At 46.0% G+C, this 21,272-nt stretch overlaps 2 protein-coding genes across 2 annotated transcripts in view; both read right to left on the reverse strand.

Annotated features, from left to right (window-relative positions):
* LRRK1 (leucine rich repeat kinase 1) overlaps positions 1–5,675 on the reverse strand; it is a 74,352-nt gene extending 68,677 nt beyond the window's left edge. Inside the window, exons 1-2 of the mRNA XM_041469129.1 lie at positions 5,501–5,675; positions 2,362–2,575 (exon numbers count right to left, since the gene is read on the reverse strand). Coding sequence (XP_041325063.1) covers positions 2,362–2,428 — 67 coding nt within the window. The 5' untranslated portion in view covers positions 2,429–2,575; positions 5,501–5,675. The remainder of the gene's footprint in view (positions 1–2,361; positions 2,576–5,500) is intronic.
* Positions 5,676–7,410: 1,735 nt separating this feature from the next.
* The window catches only part of ALDH1A3 (aldehyde dehydrogenase 1 family member A3), a 33,492-nt gene continuing 19,630 nt past the window's right edge, over positions 7,411–21,272 (reverse strand). The window contains exons 8-13 of the mRNA XM_041469144.1: positions 20,780–20,882; positions 19,619–19,803; positions 14,482–14,646; positions 12,776–12,933; positions 11,395–11,469; positions 7,411–10,053 (exon numbers count right to left, since the gene is read on the reverse strand). Coding sequence (XP_041325078.1) covers positions 9,981–10,053; positions 11,395–11,469; positions 12,776–12,933; positions 14,482–14,646; positions 19,619–19,803; positions 20,780–20,882 — 759 coding nt within the window. The 3' untranslated portion in view covers positions 7,411–9,980. The remainder of the gene's footprint in view (positions 10,054–11,394; positions 11,470–12,775; positions 12,934–14,481; positions 14,647–19,618; positions 19,804–20,779; positions 20,883–21,272) is intronic.

A 21,272-nucleotide genomic window follows, 5' to 3' on the forward strand; every position in this document is an offset into this window, starting at 1 on the left:
ACCAAGTCAAGCCCAGCACCACCCCAGAGGGCAGAGAGGGTCCAGGTCTGAAACACAGCTCAGCCACTCCTGGGAAAGCTGGCATCCTGCTGGGATAGAGGGAAAGCTGGCATCCTGCTGGGATAGAGGGAAAGCTGGCATCCTGCTGGGATAGAGGGAAAGCTGGCATCCTGCTGGGATAGAGGGAAAGCTGGCATCCTGCTGGGATACAGGAAGATCACTGCAACCAGGAGGAACAGCAGAGGAGACACCTGAGCAAGGTGAGCCCCTGCACCCTATGTTACATTTTCTAACTAACAAGGATGCTGTGAGTGTGGTTATCTCCACATACAATTGGCCAGGGCTTTATAGCTGCCAGGAAAAAAACACTCCTAAAAAATCCTAAGGCTTCAGATAATGAAGGAGTACAGGGACCTGCTGGAAGGTGCCTCCAGCCCTGCTGGTCCAGCTGACCCACCCCTGAGCCCCCAGCACCACCGAGCTCTGGTTAAACCCCCCAGAGCCACAAACCAGTCCCTCCTGCCCGACAAAAAGACTCCAAGCTCTGAGCACTAATGAGATCGTCGGCATGAAAGAAATGATCCGGAATCTCACTCCCCTTCCCAGCAGCTGCCGCTGAACGGGAGCAGGAGGCTGCATCCACATTGTTCCTCTGGGGCGTAAACAATGGGCTGGCATGTGGAGGCTGAGTGAGTCACCGTGCTCCTGCTTCAGCCCGTAATGGGATCCCAGCCAGAACAAGGACCAGTAACTTAGGGAGTGGACCAGTTAGCTAATGACAATCATTCTTGGCAGGACCCAAACAAGGAGTTTAAGCATGCACCATATCCTTATAAAGAGCAAATCCACCAAGGCAGTACTGGTGCCTTGTACAGGGACCTTAAGCTTTACAAGGATCCCTTTCCCAGTTTTCCAGCACTGCAGACTATTTTAATACAACCCAGATTTATCCATATAGAAGAGTCTACCACCGAGATTTGCATGCTTCCAGCTACCCAGTTTAACTGAATATAATTACATAACAGCAATGTGTAATAAAGTTCTCAGAAAAAAAAAAAACCTGAATTCAAAACGTAGCAAATATAACTATTCCACTTTCCACTTAATTATTCACTCCTACAATAATTTATTTACTGTATCTTTAAACAGAGAGAAAACATGTCAGATCACTACTGCAGAACAAAAATTTAGCAATTCTGAACAGTTGCGAACCGTTAGCGCAGATTAAAATTCTTCTCATGGTTTATAGCTTAGTATTCAAGTGGAGATAATTTCTTCCAGAGAGAAACTCAGAAGACAGAATTTAAGAATTTAAAGAATATTCAATAACCAAGCGTTACAGAAAGGTACAATGCTAATAACCAAAAGCAAACAGAAAAATCAGTACCACAGGACAGGCAGAATACGTACGGAGAAAGGAAAGAGTTCCCAGAGCTCCCTGTGACGCTGGTGAGGAACGTCTTCAAACAAGACAAGGAGGCCTCTGAATAAACTATCAGGTTTTGCTTCATAGTTGCTGATAAAATTCAAAATAAGGCTGCAAAAACATTAGCTTCTGCTGGAGCCTGCTTACTCACTACAAAGCGTCAAACACACCTTCTTCCCACACTTGAAGCGCAGATGCTGCCTCCTAATGAAGCACTTGCTGCAAGGGGGGAACACCGTTACACAAGAACAGGAGGCTATTTCTTGCTGCAGAAACATAACTGGGGTTTGACTCAGAGAAAGGCAGCAGAGCCTGGGAGCTGAGGGTTGCAGTGAGAGAAACCATCCAAAAATAATTTGCCTGCTCAGGGAAAAAAAAAAATAAAAAATTCACAGGAAGCAACCTGAAGCATATGTCCCTTCTAAAAGGGGAATTTCTTTATTACATAAACATAAACCTTCTAATCTAGCCCAACATAAAATCATTGCAAGCCATCAAATTGGAGTTTAGGGTGAAACTGGAGCAGGTTAATATCTGTTCAGGCTGAGAAGAGATGCTCTGATTTTAGCAGCTTTCATATCCTGAATACCCATTGCATCAGTGACTGGGAACATATTTGCATTCACACACTGAAAAAGCACAGATCTTGTAAAACATATTTAGGAACTGGTGAGACGTGATACATATATTGACTAATTCCCTAGGCCTTTGGAGAACATCCATCTTCAGGGGAATGCTATTCTTACCACCTCCATAGTTCAACATCACTCTCCCTGGAAGTAAAATTCCTTGTTGGAGACTGTAAATTTTCAAAGATTAGGGCTCAAAAAACTTTCACATGTTTAAATTTCATCAAAGTGGCAGGTGGCTACTGAGTTCTCTTAGAACCTTTTGTTCCCAGTGTGAAGAGGAAAGAAACAAATCCTGCTATTTACCATTTTGTGGATCCATGCTGCCCTCCCTGCAAACAGCGGATTCCTCCGTTCCCACACACCAGTACATTCTGGGTGGCAGTTGTGAAGGCCCCACAGACAAACTTTCCACAGCACTTCAGACTGAGCAGTGTTGTCAAGGCTGGACCATCCCCATCATGTGAATGCAGGAGCAGAGGCTGCTAGTGAGCACCATCCTGAAGAAACATCATTTATTCTGTTTAAAAACAAACAACAAAACAAATTAATCATTCCACTGTAGAAATGGTGACATGTTCATTCCTCTCCACTATCAGCACAGTTGTCCAAATGTCACACTGCAGAAATACACTTACCATCTTATAAATACAATTATTTTCATAATAGCTTTGTTAAGAGCATAACATGAATTAACAGAGGGGACTACTACCACCAATTTCTGCACTACAGAAAGATAATGTTCCTAATTTTTCACCACCAAAGCTGCTCAGTCTTTGGGCAGAGGACAAGGGGGTGGGCAGGGGTCACAGCTGCAGTTTCAGATTCTCCACAAGCTGGTGTAAAGGCAGACCATTGAAACCCTGCAGTGCAGCTGGAAAAATCCTAAATGCAACCTCAAAACCTCTCCCATCCACAAAGACAACCACAGCTCTTGTAAGACTGTGAGAAACTGAAAAACACTGATGTGGTTACTGAGATAATCCTCTGTAGAAAAGAGAAGAGGGCGAGGAGAAACACACCAGCTCCTCTGCCCAGCCCCTTCTGAGAACTCTCCCAGCCTGGAAGCATCAGGCTTCTTCACTCAGGGAGGCAAATCAAGCCCTTAGGAGCTATTAAAGGTTGGCTGCTTGTGAACTGCCTGGTATAACAGGCAGCAGAAAATTGCACAGCTCAATCTCCTGAGGCACTTCCAACTCCTTCCCTTTTCACAGCTGCACAGCCACCCCTTAACCTCTCTGTACAGAGGCTCAAACTCCTGGAGGGTTTGCAGTGTTTGTCCAACCAGCATCAGAGCTCCTTCATTTTCTGCTTTCAGTTTCAGTCAGCAAACGCCTCTCAGATGTGACATGATGCACCTCGACTGACTCTTACAGGTTCTGCTCGTGTCTGGTGTGTGATGATTAAGTTCTGATTTGAGGATCTAGCTCAGCAAAGCTCACAACCCACCTCCCACTCCAGCCAGCAAGGCTCGAGACCTTCCCTGACTCTCCCTGAGCAGAGCTGGCTTCCTGAACTGGGAGCAAAGGCCAAGTGGAATACAAAAATATGATCCATCACCCCTATCCAGGAAGTTTTCTGCTCCTCCCTCCTTACGCTGGCTTTCAACCACCAGCCAACAACACTGAAAATCACTGCATCCTATTTCAGTTGTTTCTAGGCAAATGTTTGAATTTTAGGTGCACTCAGCTTCTGCTGACCCTGACTTTGCAGTGCCTGGCAGCAGCAGCAAAGATTGGCACCCCTGTGCCCCAGTCTGGGCTCTGGGTGCTGCAGGAGGCTGAGATGGAGGTGATCCCTAATCCCAGATCCAAGCCCACAAACTGGTGAATTGCACTGTGTTGGTGGAAGACTGAATTCTGCCCTGGAACTGGTGCTGGGCACCACCACACTCAGCTTCCCTCCTGGCCTCAGCTTCCCTCGCCCACACTGGCAGGAGGAGCTGGGACCACACATCCCTCCATGCCGCAGGTGGGACACCTCAGGCAGAGGTGTCAGGGAGCCTCTCACACCTTCCCAGAGCTGTCCAGGCTGTTAACTCTGGAACTGGAGGGGAGGGAATGTGGGGAGCCTCTCACACCTTCCCAGAGCTGTCCAGGCTGTTAACTCTGGCACTGGAGGGGATGTGATGCTTCCAGCAGCTGCCTGCCCTGTGCCCTCGATGCACTGAGCAGCTCAGGGACAGTAAACACTTCCCCATGCACACTCTGGCCCACCAGCTCTGCAGCAGATGATGGTTTCTGAGGCACTTCCTTGCTCTGAGATGGGGACAAACCATGTGCACCCACAGCAACTGCACAAGAAACACTGAACGGAGCTCAGCGTGGACCCCTGAGGCTTGAAAACCACTCCACTCCTGATTTTTAGCTCTCTACTCAGCCTATTCCCCAGGCTGAAACTTTCCTCATATAAAGTGAAATGAAAAATAACTTTCAGGAAAAATAGCTGCTCTGGTAATCAGTTCCTTTAACTGCAAGTAACTGAATGCTGTAGCCACGTGCATTACTGCCACACAGTGCCCAGGTAAGCAGGATTTCTGTATTTCAGGATCTTTTTGAATATAATTAAAAAAAAAAAACAACCCTACAGAGCTTTACCTTAAGCAAACTGCACACAACTGTAACACGAGCAAACACCACATGTGGATTTGGTTTAAGGAGTCCATGTGCTCTACAGAATCTCGTTCAGAACCATGCAGAATACACCCGAACAGCTGTAAATGGGATTTACATCCCATTTCACACATTCCCAGTCCTGACACCTGCTACTGCCCACACCTGAACCACCTCCTCTCCTCTCCACCATCCCGCCCAGTCTCACCCTGTGCATTGTGCCTAAAAACAGCCAGGCCCCCAGAAACATCATCACGGCTTGCCCAAAATCGCTTCCTAATTCATTAAAAAAACCCTGCGAAAACTTCAGTGCTTTACCCAAACCACCTGTTGATTCTGGCAATGCCACCTGGGGATTGCCGCGGCTCTAAAGACCCGGAGCAGGAGGGAAGGCGCTGGGGCTCTGCTGCCCATGGCGAGCCTGGGCCCGCGGTGCCAGCCCGGGGACCCCGGCCCGCCTTGGGACCCGCATCCTTCGTCCCGGGTGAGCAGCGAGCACCAAGCCATCCCCTTCTCCCACACCTCGGCCGGCAGGGGGGACACCAGGCGCTACACCCCATTTTGGGGGGGTCTCTCAAGCCTTTCCAGCCGCTTTCCAGCGGCCGGGGTGAGCCGTCCCCTCACAGCGAGTCCCGCCGCTCTCCGGCCCCGCCGGGCGGGGCGGCCGCGCTCCCGCCGGGCTGCGCCCGCAAAGTTCCCTACGAACTTTCATTTTCTTTGAAAACAAACTCGTTTCCCCAATCATTTCCACATGAAACGCCCCGGCAGCCCCCCACACCGACTGCCCTGGCGGCGGGGCAGGTGCCCGAGAAGCGGCAGCAAAGCCACGGTACCTCTGCGTCCCGGGCCGGCGCTCCCGGCGCTGCCGCTGCCGCCGCTTCCTCCACCTCCTCCTCCTCCTCCTCGTCCGGCGCTACCCGCACGCCCCGCTCCGCGGCCCGGGAGGCGGAGGGAGCCCGGCAGCAAAGGCAGCAGGACAGCGGCTCCTCCTCCGGCCCCCGGCCCGGCGGCCAAGGGCGAGTCCCCCGGCACGGCCCCTGGCCTGCCCCGAGGGCAGGGCTGGCCCGCAGGAGGAGGAGGAGGATGGAGCTCCTTCCCCAGACCCGACCCACACGCCCGCCCGCCCCCGGGCAGCTCTTAGGCTCCGGGGGTTTGAGGTTTTTAGGAAAATCCATTGTGGGAGTGGCGGTGGCTGGAGCAGAGAGCTCCCGCAGCGCTGCGCATCGTCCCGGCAGGGCCCGGCCTTACCGCGCTGTGCCCAGCTCCGGGCACAGCCGCGCTTTGAAAGTTTCTCCTTCCCCAGCTCGGGGCACAGCCGCGCTTTGAAAGTTTCTCCTTCCCCAGCTCAGGGCACAGCCGCGCTTTGAAAGTTTCCCCTTCTCCGGATCGCGGCGGGTTCGGTCCTCGCTGGAAGAGCAGGGCGAGGTTGCCCCCTCTCTTCGGAAGGAGTCAGATGTTGGTTGCGCGGCCCTTCCCCACACTGACCCATTCCTGTCCAGGAGCCTCTGACAAGCCAGGGATTGCTCCCCCACTCGTCAGACCAACTAAGGGGGAATAAAAAAAAAACCAAAAACCATTTCTGCGTGCCTTTTGCTTTGCTGTTCGTAGTCACCCTGTAAATTAAACAGAGGATGCTTTTACCTGGTCGGTACCTAGCAATGGTCGCTGATGGTCACTTGGGGTGGGTGTGCATTCAGAGAATGCTGCAGCAGCCTGAGATTTGCCTGGGGGATCCTCTGGGTGATTGTGGAGACACGGATGGGTGTTCACCGGGGCTTTGCCCTGTGTTCAGGTCCCCATCAATCTGCGTCCAGTTGCAGCCATAGGTAGAGAGCAAGAATGTAGCAATACTGTCGTTTTCTGACTTTTAACGCAGCTAAAAAACCAGCGTTACCTGTTTTCAGCACCTTTCCACCTCTTATCCAGACTGCTTCCTTTTATGCCTCACAGCCCAGCTCTCACCCAGACCTTTCTCACACCATTTTTAGCACGTTTGAAAACACCCTAAAATAACTCTTTTTCCTTTATTATGATAGAGCCTCTAATTTCCTTTGGCAATAATTTACCCACATATTCAAGCTAATTTTTCCCTTTTTCCCTCCCCAAATCTCATCCCACTCTTTCTCAGGTCTCCATTGATTATGTCACTCACAGTAATGCCTTTGTATCTTCAGCCTTCCCTTTTCTGGAGTCTGAAAGCTTCTGAGTGATGCTGTCAGTGAGTGGAAAATTCAAGGAGTTTGGCTTGGCCTGTGTAGGGAGCCCATAGGAATTTCTCACACATCAGATGGGAAGAGAGTTAAAAGACAATGGAATGTTCTTGCTCCGTATCTACATTGCAGATGAGAGAAATAAAACTGGGCTGGGAACACATTCAGCAGAGCCACGCTGGTGGTGGATGTGTCTCACGGGGTTTAGGGAGCAGCCAGAGCAAGGCAGGAAGCTCCATCTGGCTGCAGGAGACACAGTGTCTTGAAACTCTTCATTTTGAGGCTCACCTCAGAAGGAAAAGAGGATCCTGCCAGCTGTGTGCTTGCCCCTGCCAGCTGCAGCTCTGCTCTGCTCCCTCTGCTTATGGTAAATGGCACAACTCAAAATTTTATGTGCAGAACACTGACCACACTTAGCACTTTACTCTTAAAATTGGCTAATTCTTCCCAAATTGCAAAAATTAATCCAAGTGCAGATTCCCTCACAGTCCCTCAGTGAGATACTAAATCCTCAGATACACCTGTTTCACAAAGTTAAACATTTATTAGGAATAAGAACTATTACAAAAAAGATATCCATAGTCTAAATATATACATGAGGTTTAAACATAACATTTTCATGTACCTTTAGCTATAAAAATACATTAGATTAACTGTATCCTAATTTATAAATATAGTTCTTTTCTTTTAAAAAAACAACTAGTATTCATATGAAAGCCTTACTGTGCAATGGAGGAATATATATACCCTCTAAGGGGTTATTTTAAAGTTAGTGTCTAGTGTTATATAACTTACAAAATTCAGTGTGTAGAGTCAAACCCTGATTTATACAATAAGAGATACATTGACTTTTAAAAAACTTGATAAGGGGAAAAAAGTGGAATATATATCATACATATAAAGCCAGAAAAGCAGGATTTTAAGAATTTCAGATTATTTCAGTTTCCACCACTCTTTACCAAAAATACAGAGATACATCAAGATAAACAGCCTTTTACTGTTTGCCTCACCTCTCTGCAGCCCAAGGAAACCTTCAGGTGGGCAAGAGTAAAATGTTTGTCTGAGAAGATGTTTGCACTCTTAAATGTCTTACAAAAATAGAAACTTATTTACAATGATCCCATTTGGCCTTTCATGGGGAAAGGAGGACATTTTCATCACTGGATGGGGAGATTTACCTGCCTCACACCCCGTGGGAGCACAGGCTGGTTACACTGTTGGAGGTATGTCACATCAGAAGAAAAGTGATGTTGAAGTGCAATTTCAACATTCACCAACTAATAAGGAAGTTTAGGCTCATGCAAACTTTTTTTCCTTAACTTATCACCACCCACCTTCCTTCCTCCTCCAAAAAAAGCTCCACTCATGCAACAGAATTTGTTGCTGTCTGAGCCTATCTGTGGGCAAAGGAAGGTACTGGGTAAATCCTGGCTTGCAGCAGAGCAGAGAGGTTAGACCTGCATTTCTGCTTCAAGCTCTGACATCTGGAGCAGCAATCCTTATCAGAGCTCCCTGGAGATCTGCTGATAAGCCATAAGGAACCGCGGTGGGTTTGTTCTCAGAGGACAATCCCAGAGGGATCAGCTGAACTTCCTAACAAGCTGTCACCACTAACTCCTGCAGACGTGGGACTGGCTGTGCCTTTGCCAAGGTTCTCCAGCAGAGTCAGGAGGAGAGGAGGTGGGAAAGCAGTGAACCCAGGAACTGAAGATAGCCTGTGGCTTGTCATTCATCTCATGATAATTAAACTCATAATAATGTCTGGGCATGAAAAGAAGTTACTGCAGGAGGTGCTAAGGCATGAGCTTGGTGTGACAGGCACTCCATGGACAGCTGTGAGCAAGGGACAATCCAAGGCAGTTTTCTCAGTGAAGGATCAGCTACTCTGTGCTGGCCAGGAGATGACAGCACTCCCAGGGACAATGGCTGTGAAGCTGCTGACAGACTGAAGCCCAGCCACAGTTTATTCCATGGTAACTGGCTTGTACACCCTCCTCTTTAGCACTCAAGGTGTGCTTGGGAGCACCTGCCTTTTCACACTGCACTTCCAGGAATGTATTTTAAGCTACATTCATACAGGATAAAGAAGCAGTGTGAAGAGCTAAGTTTTACTCTCAAATTAATAGTCCTGGCTCAAAAAACAAAGAGATGTTCAAAAAGCCTAAAGTTGCAGAGAAAGAGAGTGCAGGACAGTTTCCTGCAGCTCTTCTGCTCCCTCCCCCAGATCAGGACTGGTATGGGGTATCTACCATGCCACATGCTCAGCTTCCAACTCGGTGTCACCACGCTAAGTGCAGTGCAAAATCCTCTTGAGAAAAGTGCTGTAGTGAAGGTTTGAGATACAACTGTGACTCACTGGGAGCCAGAAGGGTCAGCAAGTCAGGAACTTGCATTTGCAGCATGTGTAGTGTGTGCACACCCAAACATCAGGTTCCAAGGACACTTGAAAGTCTGGCTCTGTTGGGTGACATACTGGCCCCAAAGGAGTCCTCTAGGAAACTCCCACAAATCTCATTCAGGGCTAGAATATCACCAGGATGGAGAATGCACATGTCTTTAGAGAGACCATGATAGCTCTTTCAAAGAGAATTTCCTTACAGATCCTTCCATGAAAGCTTGCACTCCCATTCCAAACTCCAGCTGCAATCTTCACACAAACTCCACCAACTCCAGTCAAGTTGTTCTAACCCTTACCACTCGAGTCCATCTCTGCCAAGAGAAACCCAAGTGCCTCTGAAGGTATTTGCCAGCACCTTTGGTGGTACCAGCAGTCACTCTAACATGCCAGTGATGTCCATGTCCTTCAGGGGTACAGCTGGGAAGCAGATGTCCTGCCAGCACTGTGACTGACCAGCTTTTGAGTCACAGGGAGCAGGCAGTTGTACAGCCAGGGACTTGTGGAGTACAAGTGTCTACTGCCAGTAGGGTCAGTGAATCAGTTTTTGAAAAGTCAGTTGGCAAAATGGAGCCCAGCAGATTCAGTGTTTCTAGAGGAATAAAGACAGGTGTTTCCATTTTCCTTCCCACCCCTCCCCTCCCCCTTGCTCTGAACACGTCCCCCATGTGTCACATTCAGAGTGTCAGCATTTTAGGCCTCCTGTTTTCATGGACTCTTCTGGGAGAGTTTAATGGTGACTGTTTTCACTTCGGTGTATTCTGCCAAAGCATACTCCCCACTGCAAAAGAAAAGAGGAGGAAAGTGACAAACAGTTGCTGAATGTTAATGTGTATTTCCCTGACAGAAGAGAGTTGTACACATGTGCTTTTTGACATCAGGTAATTAAAACCAGATCTGAACAATTTACACCAGTTATCCCACCACCTTCAATAACCACATGCACATAAGTACACACAATTACACCCTGTTGTGAGAGAAACACAGAGTGCTTTGGTCACTGTAACCCACAAGATGACACTTGTGACTCTGCCTATGCACTGAGTGCTGCTGTGAGAAGTCATGCAAGAGACAGCCTCGTACAAACAGCTTAATTGGTGCTTAGACAGCAATTAAAGTTATTTTTTCACCTAAAGAAAGCTTCTATCTACAAGATACCATGTCATCAGGAGGGCACAGTTGCTCCAGAAATGCATATTGATGAGAGAGCCCACCACTGCGTTATGTCTTGGTTGGTGATAACTGGCTCTGTTTCCATGCCCTTCCCATGGGAAACCTCTGACATCCTTTAATTATCCAGGCAGTCAGACAAAGCAAACCATAAGGTCTCAATATATATCTATGTCCCATCTGAGGATTCATTTATTTGCTGTGCTTAGCAAATGAGGCACCTGAATGTCTCGGAGCAGCAGATGTACCAGAACAGTTACTGGAAATGGTTTCTGGGATTAAATCTGGCTTGTGAAAAAAAAGGTGTGTTAGGTTCCTCTGGGTAGTCTGCTGAATGGTCTAAGAAAACCTGTCTCTCATACAAGAAGAAAATTAAGATTTAAGACAATGTCTCAGCTCTGTGTCCAACTCATGGAGTGACCTTGGTTCAAAAATTTCAGCTTTAGTAACTATTAAGAGCTGAAGTGTCTGGTAGCCCCACTGTAACAGGCCAGGCTGGGGAAGAGGCACAGAGAGCTCTTGTGTAATTTAGCAGCAACCTTGGAAGGTGGGATGGAGAATGACTTGGGAGATCATTCCTTCCCACCTGAACAAGGAGCAATGATACAGCAGCCAAGAGAGGCACAGACACCACCATGGAAAGATGGAGCAGGCTTGGGGTGGATACCAGTGCCCCCAGCCATGGTGCCATACTTCTCCCTTCATCTAAAAATCTAACTAGTATGGAAAAATGCTTCCAAGTGGACTTGACTGAACTGGAGCTATTAAAAGCTTATAAAGCAGATGAAGGTGCTTCTAAAGGAATGCTTTACATCCACGCTCTACTGGCTTAGCACCTCCCTGTGGGGCATGCTGCAAGCCTGATTAAAAGCAAATTCAACAGTGTTTTCACAGTCACAAATGTTATTGCATTCACCACCCACACAGAAACAAAATACTGAACAAAACTTACAGTTCTCTGCCATTGCCTGACATTTTAAAGCCACCAAAAGGAGCCTGAGCATAGAGCGCATTGTAACAGTTGATCCTACAATAAAAACATCAATTTTAAAAAGACAATTCAATACCAAGGAAAAGCAAGATGATGACAACAGCAACAATATAATAAAATCTGAAATCTCTCTGTTTTCTCTGTCATACTCTTGAGAAATCAGATTTTTGCAATAAAGTCTTCTTTTGCTGCAGAAACAGAAAACATCTGAGTAGTTCTCAGTCTGACCTACATCTTGCTTCATATATCCTCTATATTCAACATATCCTCTAATGGCAAAGACATTCATGCTTGAGATAGAATTTATGCCATGTTCAGAGTTGTGATTAAAATAAATAGTTCAGGCTATTCCCTAATTTATTAAGTACATAATGAAATGAACATGGTTACTCAGAAAGCTGTCTAAACAGTCACAATGAGGCCCCAGCATCCCCTTCCAGGTACAGAAAACATTTGAACTGTACCAGACAATTGTGTCACAGTAAAATAAAAGCACTGGGCCCATTTCTATAGATACTCAGTAGAAAAAGCTGATGCAGACACTTCCCCAGCATCTCAGGATGATCGAATGACTGAAGGTCATGCAGCATAGGTATGGCTTGTGCTGAAGTGTGCACCTCCATGTGTGTTCAGCACATGTATCCTTCAAAGCCCAACATCCCATTTTTATGTAAATATTTGAGACTGATTCTTCTGGTGCCAACTCTTGAAATTATTCCTCTGCATTAGAATCAGATACCAGATCAACTTCCTGTCTTGAGTGGGGAAAAAAGTCAGGATTCCATCTTTAAAACCATTCTAATACAAAATAAGAAAATCTGTACGCAAAAATAGCTGCTTTTCTTTGTGACAGTGGTGTGTTGCCACCTACTGTCCATACTGTTTTGTGCAGCAAAATCCCATCTGGTGCTGGCTAAACATCATGAGAATTGCTTTTTGCTACATATAGGGTTTTGGAAGGCACAGTGTCTGGTGGAGCTTACTACAACCCAGACAAAGAACCACCTCGACTGAAGGAAAAACCAGTCCATTTCTCAACATGCTGTCTGGGCCTCACCACCTCATTCTGAGGAATGGATGTTGTTTCTGAGCAGAACATCAAGAATTAGGCAGACTACTAATACATCTTAGCTGCAGCATTTAGAGAATCACAGGTATTCTGAGTTGGGAGGGACTCACAAGGGTCACGAAGTTCAACTCTTAAATAATGGCATGTGTGGGGATGGAGCCCGCAACTTTATCAGCAACCTCATTATCTTACCAACACGATTGCGAGTCCTAAATCCCTCTCCCCTCCCAGGAAACAAAGCCCCAGCCCACCCTCTGTTCCCAGCCTGCTCACCAGACTGTTCCTGACTGCAGAGCTGAAGCCAGGGTTAAAGCTCTGTCCAGGTTCTTGGTGAACACTGCGGCCGTGAGTCCGTACTCGGTGCTGTTGGCTCTTCTTATCACCTCTTCTATACTCTTGAACTTCATAATGGGCTGAACTGGCCCAAAAATCTGCAGATATCAATTAAACTTTAGTACAGGAAAGCATCTGCTAATCATGGTAATTTTGAAGTAATCAGAATCAGATGCTCTGTTTGGATAATATATTTAAAATCTTATATCTTAGTCTTCTAGGGGTCGCTAGTAGAGTGTCCAAAAACTACTAATTAAACTTCAAAGGAAGCATTGTGATGTGCTGTAGTAGTTAATAAATGTTAAGATCCAACAAGAAATGGATCATCTGTAACAATCAAAATAAGCAGAGTTAGGTCTGGACAACTTACAAATGATTCATCCTTACTCCATTTACAACTCTCCTTTTGAACTCTGAAGCTGAGTGTGCTCAAGTAACAATTAATTTATTTCAAGGACTGCAAGGTTTTTTCCTTGGTTTTAACCCTGATTTTGTCACTGTATGCATTTTACTTGCATGCAGTGCATTAACCACATCTGTATTTGACCACAAACTTGGCTTCCCAGGTTGCAGTAGAAGCAACAGCCATACAGAAGGCTTCCCAATTTTTGGGAAGGAGTCTCTCATCGGGCACAGTATCAAAGGTGGAGCCTTTTTTGGTCTGCAGGCTCTCACAGCACAATAAAGCCCATTGAACGTGAGAAACAGACTCATTTGGGCCACTTTTAAGCTTATACAAGGGTTTATAAATGTCTTTGTTTTGGGATATCCAGGCTCTTATGTGCAGCCTTAATCCCAGGCAAAGGATGAACGTGCGTTTGCAACAAAACTGCCAATGAATGGAACTGGATAAGCTTTGTGAATCATGGCTTGGGATTTGGAGTCAGTTCATTAAGAAAAGGTTTGTCATGGGATTTTCAGCTCTTTTTCTCTCTATTTTTAGCATGTAACTCATGCCCTGACTGACTGATATCTTTCCCAGGTTCCTTAGAGATTCTGTGGCAGATCTGAGACATTTAAACATCTTGCCAGGAGTGAACAGCAAGCAGCCCCATAAAAAGCACTAGGCTAAACTTTAAACTACAAATGCCAGTTAGACTTTGGCAACTATTTATTTTCCATTAGGGAACATGATGAAAAGTAGATTAACTTCTATTTCAAAGGAATATCACAGCATCTAATCACATGCAGCTTGTTCAACATTTCTACATACGAATAATGAAAGCCAGAGTATTAGATCTGCACTTTGCTGGCTTTTACCATGTTTTCATATAGGAAAGAAATAGTCAGTCTCAGGAGATTTTGCCATGAGAATGGAATCTGGGACTGTTTCAGATGCTAAGACTGTTTCAGAGAACTTCAATGGCTGTTCCTTTGCTCCTTACCAGCATCAGGTCCCAGAGTTTTTTTTCCCACTTTTCTGCAATAAAGCAACCCCTTCTCTACAAAGTAGGGGAGCAAGAACACACATTACACTGTTCATGATCACTGGTAATTACAGGGTAAGTAATTGCTCCAGCCTGCCACAGTGTCAGTTATTTTTACTCAGTTATTTATATTTGAAATTAAGGATTCAGGCAGAACCCCCTCCATTACCACTATTTCTGATTCTGAAGCAGCATTTTTCTAGATGATTTGTACTGTACCTCTTCTTTGGCAATTCTCATGTTGTCAGTGACCTCTGAAAACACTGTCGGTTTTATAAACAGGCCTCTGTCTTCAATGGCAAGACCTCCACACTCCAGCTTAGCCCCTTCTTTCTTCCCACTTTCTATCAGCTCCAGGATTTTATCAAACTGTTTTTGGTCAATCTGTCAGACAAAACAGGAAAGAAACAAAGAGCAGCACCTTCATTATCATGGTTCCAGAGAGGAGTCATGGAATGTGGCCCAGGGGCACATTTGCAGGGCACTGTCAAACTGGCTCAGTTTATAGTTTAGGATGTGGCAGTCAGGGAGTGAGCAGGGAGAAAGACAGGACATGGGCATAGCTCTGAGCCACAGGAAACTGAAGGTGAAGTGACATGTGACAATTTAATCTGATTTAATAGTTTGCTGCCACATGGAGGGGTCCCCCCACTTTCTCTTCCTCCCTGTCCTGGCTATGTGCTCCCACAGCTCACCTCACTTGAGCTCTGGGATTTGCTGACCTTCTCCAAGCACTGGTTTATCTCTGCAGCAGTATGAGAACTGCCTGAGATGAAGTAGAGAGCTCAGCAAGGGATCTGATCAGCAGCAGAATTAGTACAGGAGAGGGAGGACCAGGATCTAAGGACTATTAACTCAGTTTTGCTGCAGTGTGCAGCTTCACCTACAGCTCTCTGTCCCCATCTGGAAGAACCCAGTGAGCTCTGCCTCCATCTCCTTCCACAGTGCACACTACATGGACAGCCTCAAGAGAAGCCCTGTTGGTGGGGTGACTTCACAACAACTGCTGCACAAAAGCCTTGCTTTTAAAATCAGAATTACTTTTCACAGTTCTTAGAAACTGGTATAATCCTGCATTATTTCTTCTCTCTCACATTTAACTACCTTTTCTAACTTCTCCTAACTGTGGAGTAAGCTCAAATAGTGAGTGCTGCTGTCAGCCTTTAACCAGGGATTTCTGTAAGGGTGGGGTAAGGCTAGTCCAGTGACAGGACCCTGAAGCTGCACAGCTGCACCAGGACTTGGAGGACACATCATGCACTCCACAAGCACAGTGTGTCCTGTGCTGGGAAGAGGTACAGAAGCCCACAGCACTTCCTTCCAATCACTGCTGATCCTTATTCTGTGCTCCTTGTGCAGCAGTGGGCTGCAGAACTGCAGGTTTCAAACAAACAGACCTGGCTCTTGACGTGATGTGGAATTAAGTGATGAAACTCCTCATGAAGCACGCTAGAGATAGTAAAACACTTAGAGATGTTTTTAAAAAGAAAAACCTCAAAAAAAAAGCTCAACAAATTTATTGAGGTGAATAAAGAAGACTCCAGCCACTGCTACAAGGTGTTCTAGAAGGCTGGGGGATTATTCTGTTTGCCAGGTATCTCCAGATGCTTGTTCTGGCTCAAGCCCCCTCCCTAGGCATCTGGTTTTATTTCAGCAGGGCCAGTTGCCAGTTGGGACTGTTTACACGGAGTGTTCCACACTTGACTCCTCCAGATTACAGACTATATCCTGTCCCTAGTTAATCCTGACCACACACAATCCAAGTTTTCATGCTTTTAGACAAATATCAAAGCTCCAGGAGGGTGTCCTTGGGATACTTGTGGTACACAGTGGAAACAGAGCCCAGCACATCTCCAGGCAAACAGATGTGTGAGCAGCACGTGCACTGTGGGCAGCGTGTTCGAAGTGCTTGTGTTCTCTCATGTGTTAAGGTGCTACCCAAGGACACACTTAATTCATGCTACTGCCCGAGGAAATGTGTGCCCTGCTGTAGGATACAGTGTCACACTGAGTTTGGCAGGTGTCATACACATTGTCTATTTGTCTGGTTGCTTAGTTGCCAAGCGTAAATAATTCAAAAATATCTGCAAGTGCTTTCCATCCTGGCATGTCTGTGATCCAGACCAATCCAGTCCATCCACTTCACATCACAGAAAACAAAACAAGGATATTTATACAGCTGTAACTTGTTGCAATGCAAACTACAGTTAGATGAAAAGACACTGGGGAAAGAAAACATTTGTAAAAATGACATGCAAGGGTGGAACTGTTTGTCATTGTAACTAGAGCTTGCAAGGCTTGTTTAAATTCTGTCCCCTATTCCACTATTATTTATGGTTCAAGCATTGAATTCTATTAAAAACACATGATCTGGTAAAGCAAATTCTACTATTTGTTCATCTAATTCAATAGTGAAGGGAGCGTCTAAGGATCACTGCAATACTGAAAATCCAGGAACCCCCAAATCTTCATCTCTTGCTTCATTTCAGTCAAGACCACAAGGAGAATTTTTTCCATGTGCAAACCTAGTGTTTGTAATACTACAAAATAGCCCACAACTGGGTGCAACAGGCTGTTGGACACAACCCTTTCTACATAAATGTTTTATTTTCACACTTTAATCCTAAAGTGCATGTCTACAGTATAAGGAAAATATTCACTGTCTTATAAATCAAATTATATGTTTTGGGCTGAATAATTACTGACTAACAAGTGCCACAATTAATACTTGTTTTATTTCTGTAGACTTGGTCTTGCAGTCCACAAATCCCAGTATTTGGGTTCTAAAATAACAAAACTAGTCTAGTCTTGTTCTAATGTAATCCCTGTTCTAGTGCCCCAGGATGTCAGCCTCATCTAATGCAGTTTGCTGTTCACAGTTGTATAATGCACTGGTTAACCAGTTTGCCATCTGTGCAGATTTACTTTATTGCTTCCTGTGATACAGATCCCAGGAATCCAAAGTTTAAAAATGCCTGCATTTGAGGTTGGCACTCTGCTCAAACAGTCCTGAGCACCCCTCAGGTTTCTTGTGGTGTCCTTTGAATTCCAGCCAGTCAGCACTGCCAGACACATGTGAGTTTTGGAGAAGTCTCATCAGAAGCATGCCTCATTTCTGTCTAAATTTAATGCTGTTTAAAGTTGACCTAATTTTAATCAGAGCGGTACAGTTTATATCAGCATAACCCAATACTGCAGCTGACACAGTCTTTTCCCCTCTGCCATGCCATGAGCATCTATGCCAGTGAACAGTAATCCACATCAGGGGACTGACCTGAGTAAAACCTTTCTTCCTCACTTCCAAAAAGGCTGGATTAGACCTGAATCAGCCAGTTCCCCAATCCAGTGCAGTGCAATGTAGGAACAAACAACTGCACATGGGACCACTTTTCCAGAACTACCTTATGTCAACTTCCAAGTTCTTGTGGAACAGGATTGTCAGCACCTGCAGCTGATGCGGGACCAAAGAGATCATGAGCTACAACCACTGTCAGCCTGAAGATTGGCTTCAACCCCTTCCCCTTGCTGGCTTCTGAGCCAGTGACCATCCCACAGTGGGATCTATGCAGCATTGCTGTGTATGTTCACCCTGACTTGCATCAAAGGAGAATGAAAGGAACAGGCTGGATTTGAAGCATCTGATGGGGTGATATGAAGAAGACAAATTATTTTTCCTGGTGATTCTTCCCTTATCCATCAGCTCAAGATAAAAACTCCCTCACAGCCAAGCAGGTTACTTCAGGAACAGGGTGAAAAAATTATCTGGAAGTTTCACATTTGAAGAGTAACTTGTAAACAGGTGTGAATCTTTGCTACTTTCAGAGGTATTTTTAAGTCTTCGTGACACTGCATCATTTCTCTCCTCTGCTTAAGTTTCTGTAGGTGCCCACAACACAGGCTCCAGAGAGTGAGGAGCCATAGCTGCAGAGGAAGTGGTTGTCCCTTTGAACTGGCAACCACATAAAAGCTTTGGGATTTACAGTTTCCTCCCACTCCCTCAACACCTTCCCATCCTGGCCTTGACAGCTGCATACACAGAAGTTCAGGTGTGTGTGGGTGTTCTCGCTCTCCTACAAGTATAACAGGTAATCCAGAAGAGGAAAAAAGGACAGATGGGCCATAGTTAAAATCTGACCAGACACTGCTATTCCAACTTGCAGTTACCCTTAGTTACAGGTCTGTATGCAAAGGGTCTCCCTTAAGCCACAGCAGTGATCCCAGAGGATAGAGCTGTGCCATAGTGCACCTTGGAAGTGCTCTGCCAGCCTGGCAGGAGCTGGGAACACTGACGAAGCTAAACAAGCAGCCAGTTCAACATGCTTCAACCACTGCAGGGTGTTTCACCCTTTAAAACTCACAACTGAATGGATTCAGGACCTGTTCTCATTAAATCAGTGTTTGAGGGTCAGTTCATCTCTGTTGGAGCAAGTCTCAGCATGGGATTCTTTTCCTAAGAGTCCTGAGCAGTCTGAAATCTCCAGGTAAGCTACAGGGCTAGATGCAGCCTCAGCATGAGCAGGGGGTGCACCTCATCTTATTCCCTCTGCATGAGGGAGAGCAGTGAGGTTTTGCCATGCATGAATCATGTGTAGCTTCAGATCCAGATAAGGAGAGGCAGATGTCCTCAGAGCCACCCCTTCTCTGAGGGATTCTATGAAGACTGCATCAAGGAAGAAAAACCCACAGTGCAGTATTGAGAAAAACAGGCCTTGGCTATAGGTTTCTGGGAAACTTGCTTTATTTTTGATACCAAACAGTGGGCCTGTTAGGAGATCTGACCTAAGGTTCATCTTCCCCCAGAGTTCTCCAGCACAACTCAAATTGCCTCAAAAGGAAAAACTAAGAGGAAGGCTCTGGAAGTATTGAGGAGGCTGGTTCTGACAGCAGTTTGGCATGTTTCTTCCTCCTAATTCAGCTGAAACTTCTCCAAAGGATCAGAAACGCAGCAGAGGAGGAGAGGGAAAGTGAGGACTCAGGAGTCTCTGGGCTCTAACTACTTGTCATCACCCACACAGCCAAGGAGCTGAATAGCCATTTAGCTGTGCTCTTCTGCACAGAGCTATGGCTCACTGCAACATGCTTTGTGTTACTGCACCAGGGAGACAGCCCCTTCCATAAAGCTGGATAAGAACTGAATTAAATACATTTGTGTTCTTAAAAAAATTACAACATAACATTTCAACAGTTGTGATTAATTGATATTTTAAATAGAGAGGAAAAATAAAGCCACGATACATTACTCACCCCTCGGCACTTCTGCTGGGACCGCATCCGTAAGGATAATATTTACACAAGGAAAACTATACAAAACCACAACCAAAAACCAAACAACAACTACTCTCAGACACACAGTTACCTGAGGCCCTTGTTCAGTTCTGGCATCAAAGGGGTCTCCAACCAGTCTCTTCTTGGCAAACTCCACGCTGCGCTTGACGAACTCTGGGTAGATCTGCTCCTCCACGAAGACGCGGGAGGCGGCTGTGCAGCACTGCCCCTGGTTGAAGAACACGCCTTGGTGGGCACATTCCACTGCCAAGTCCACTGTGAGAAGACCCAGGAGGGAAAAGTGTTACCACATGCACAGTTCCAGCATTCCAGTGTTTCCAGACTTGTTGTTTTCCTCTCTCTTTGGAAAACCTCCTTCAAAAATGCTGACAATGGTCCACACCCATGGAAGGCACTCACAGGGCCTCACTGCCCCCAGACCAGATCTTTTATTGTATCCACCTCCCTTCCTGCCTTTTGTCTTGGGGTCTAGTTGGCCATAGTTCCTGATACTTTCTTCCACAAGGACTCACTGAAGGCAGTGACCAGTTTTTTTCTTGCTCTGGGAATTCTTGATACCATACATTGGTTTTTAAAGACAAGTTTCAGTCATGATTGCTCAGAAAGCAGCATGCCAGCTTTGGCCAGCTCCTTGCAAAGCTCACAATTAGCAGCTGGCTCAAATACCTCTGATTTTCAATGTGCGCTGTGCAGGACTGGAGTGGATTTTCCTGAAGCCAAATAGGACTTTCCAACCATTTTGGTGGTCACAGATTAAACATATCCCCTAGTACTACTGAGTCATGTAACAAAATTGCAGTGAAACACACAAGATGAGCCTGCAGACCACCAGGATAGAGGTGAAGGCTGAATTAGATCAGGTCCTACAAAATTCCCCTGTCACAGGAATGCCTGCAGAGGGGCTGCTTTGCAGAAAACTGCTCTCCCCAGTGCTTGGCTCAAGCTCTGCAGCACTGCCAGCTAAAGAGAAAGCCCACAAATAGCAAACACACAAATGCAAGATTTAACTGCAACTGCAGCCATCCCCAGGGTAGGCAGCACAGGCCATGGGAAAGATCCCCATGCTGGGGAAGAGCTCCAGGAATGCAGAATTATATCCTGCCCTTGGAGGTTTCTTCCAGCCTTTGGGGTGGAAACACCAGCCCTGTGAGGTGCCAGAGAACAGCAGAGACACACAAACCCCACCACCCTGATCCTCTGACAGCAAACACAGCCAGCAGCCCATACTCACAGTCTGCATCTGCACACACAATGCAGGGGTTTTTCCCTCCCAGCTCTAACGTCACCCTTTTGAGGTTGCTTTTAGAAGCAGCTTCTTTGATCAGTTTTCCAACCTGTATCAGTGAGACACAAAGAGGACATGAGTTGTTTCCCCTAGAAATCTCAAGTGTGATTCCAACAAAAGTGGAAGAGCCTGGATGGCAGCTGCAGCAGGTAGAGGTCAGGGAGAACACTCTGAAACGCTTTGAGTTTCCTAATGCTGTGATATGTTGGGTCAAAACCAGTCCCAGAATTAAGGATTGGTTTAGGCAGGTCTGGAAGAGCAGGCTGTGTGGGAGAACTACATTTGTATCCTGAAGGGAAGGATTTACTCTGCTTTCAGAATTTAGTAAACTATTTTGCTAGGAACAGTATGAATTAAAGCTACTTGGGACCTTTAGTTGTTAGGGCAGGATAATTTCTTAAGAGTGATGTAATACTTGAATTTGCTCATATTACAACTG

Source organism: Pyrgilauda ruficollis, unplaced genomic scaffold (genome assembly GCF_017590135.1).
Source record: "Pyrgilauda ruficollis isolate IOZ18807 unplaced genomic scaffold, ASM1759013v1 scaffold23, whole genome shotgun sequence".
In the NCBI taxonomy this organism is placed as follows: Eukaryota; Metazoa; Chordata; class Aves; order Passeriformes; family Passeridae; genus Pyrgilauda; species Pyrgilauda ruficollis.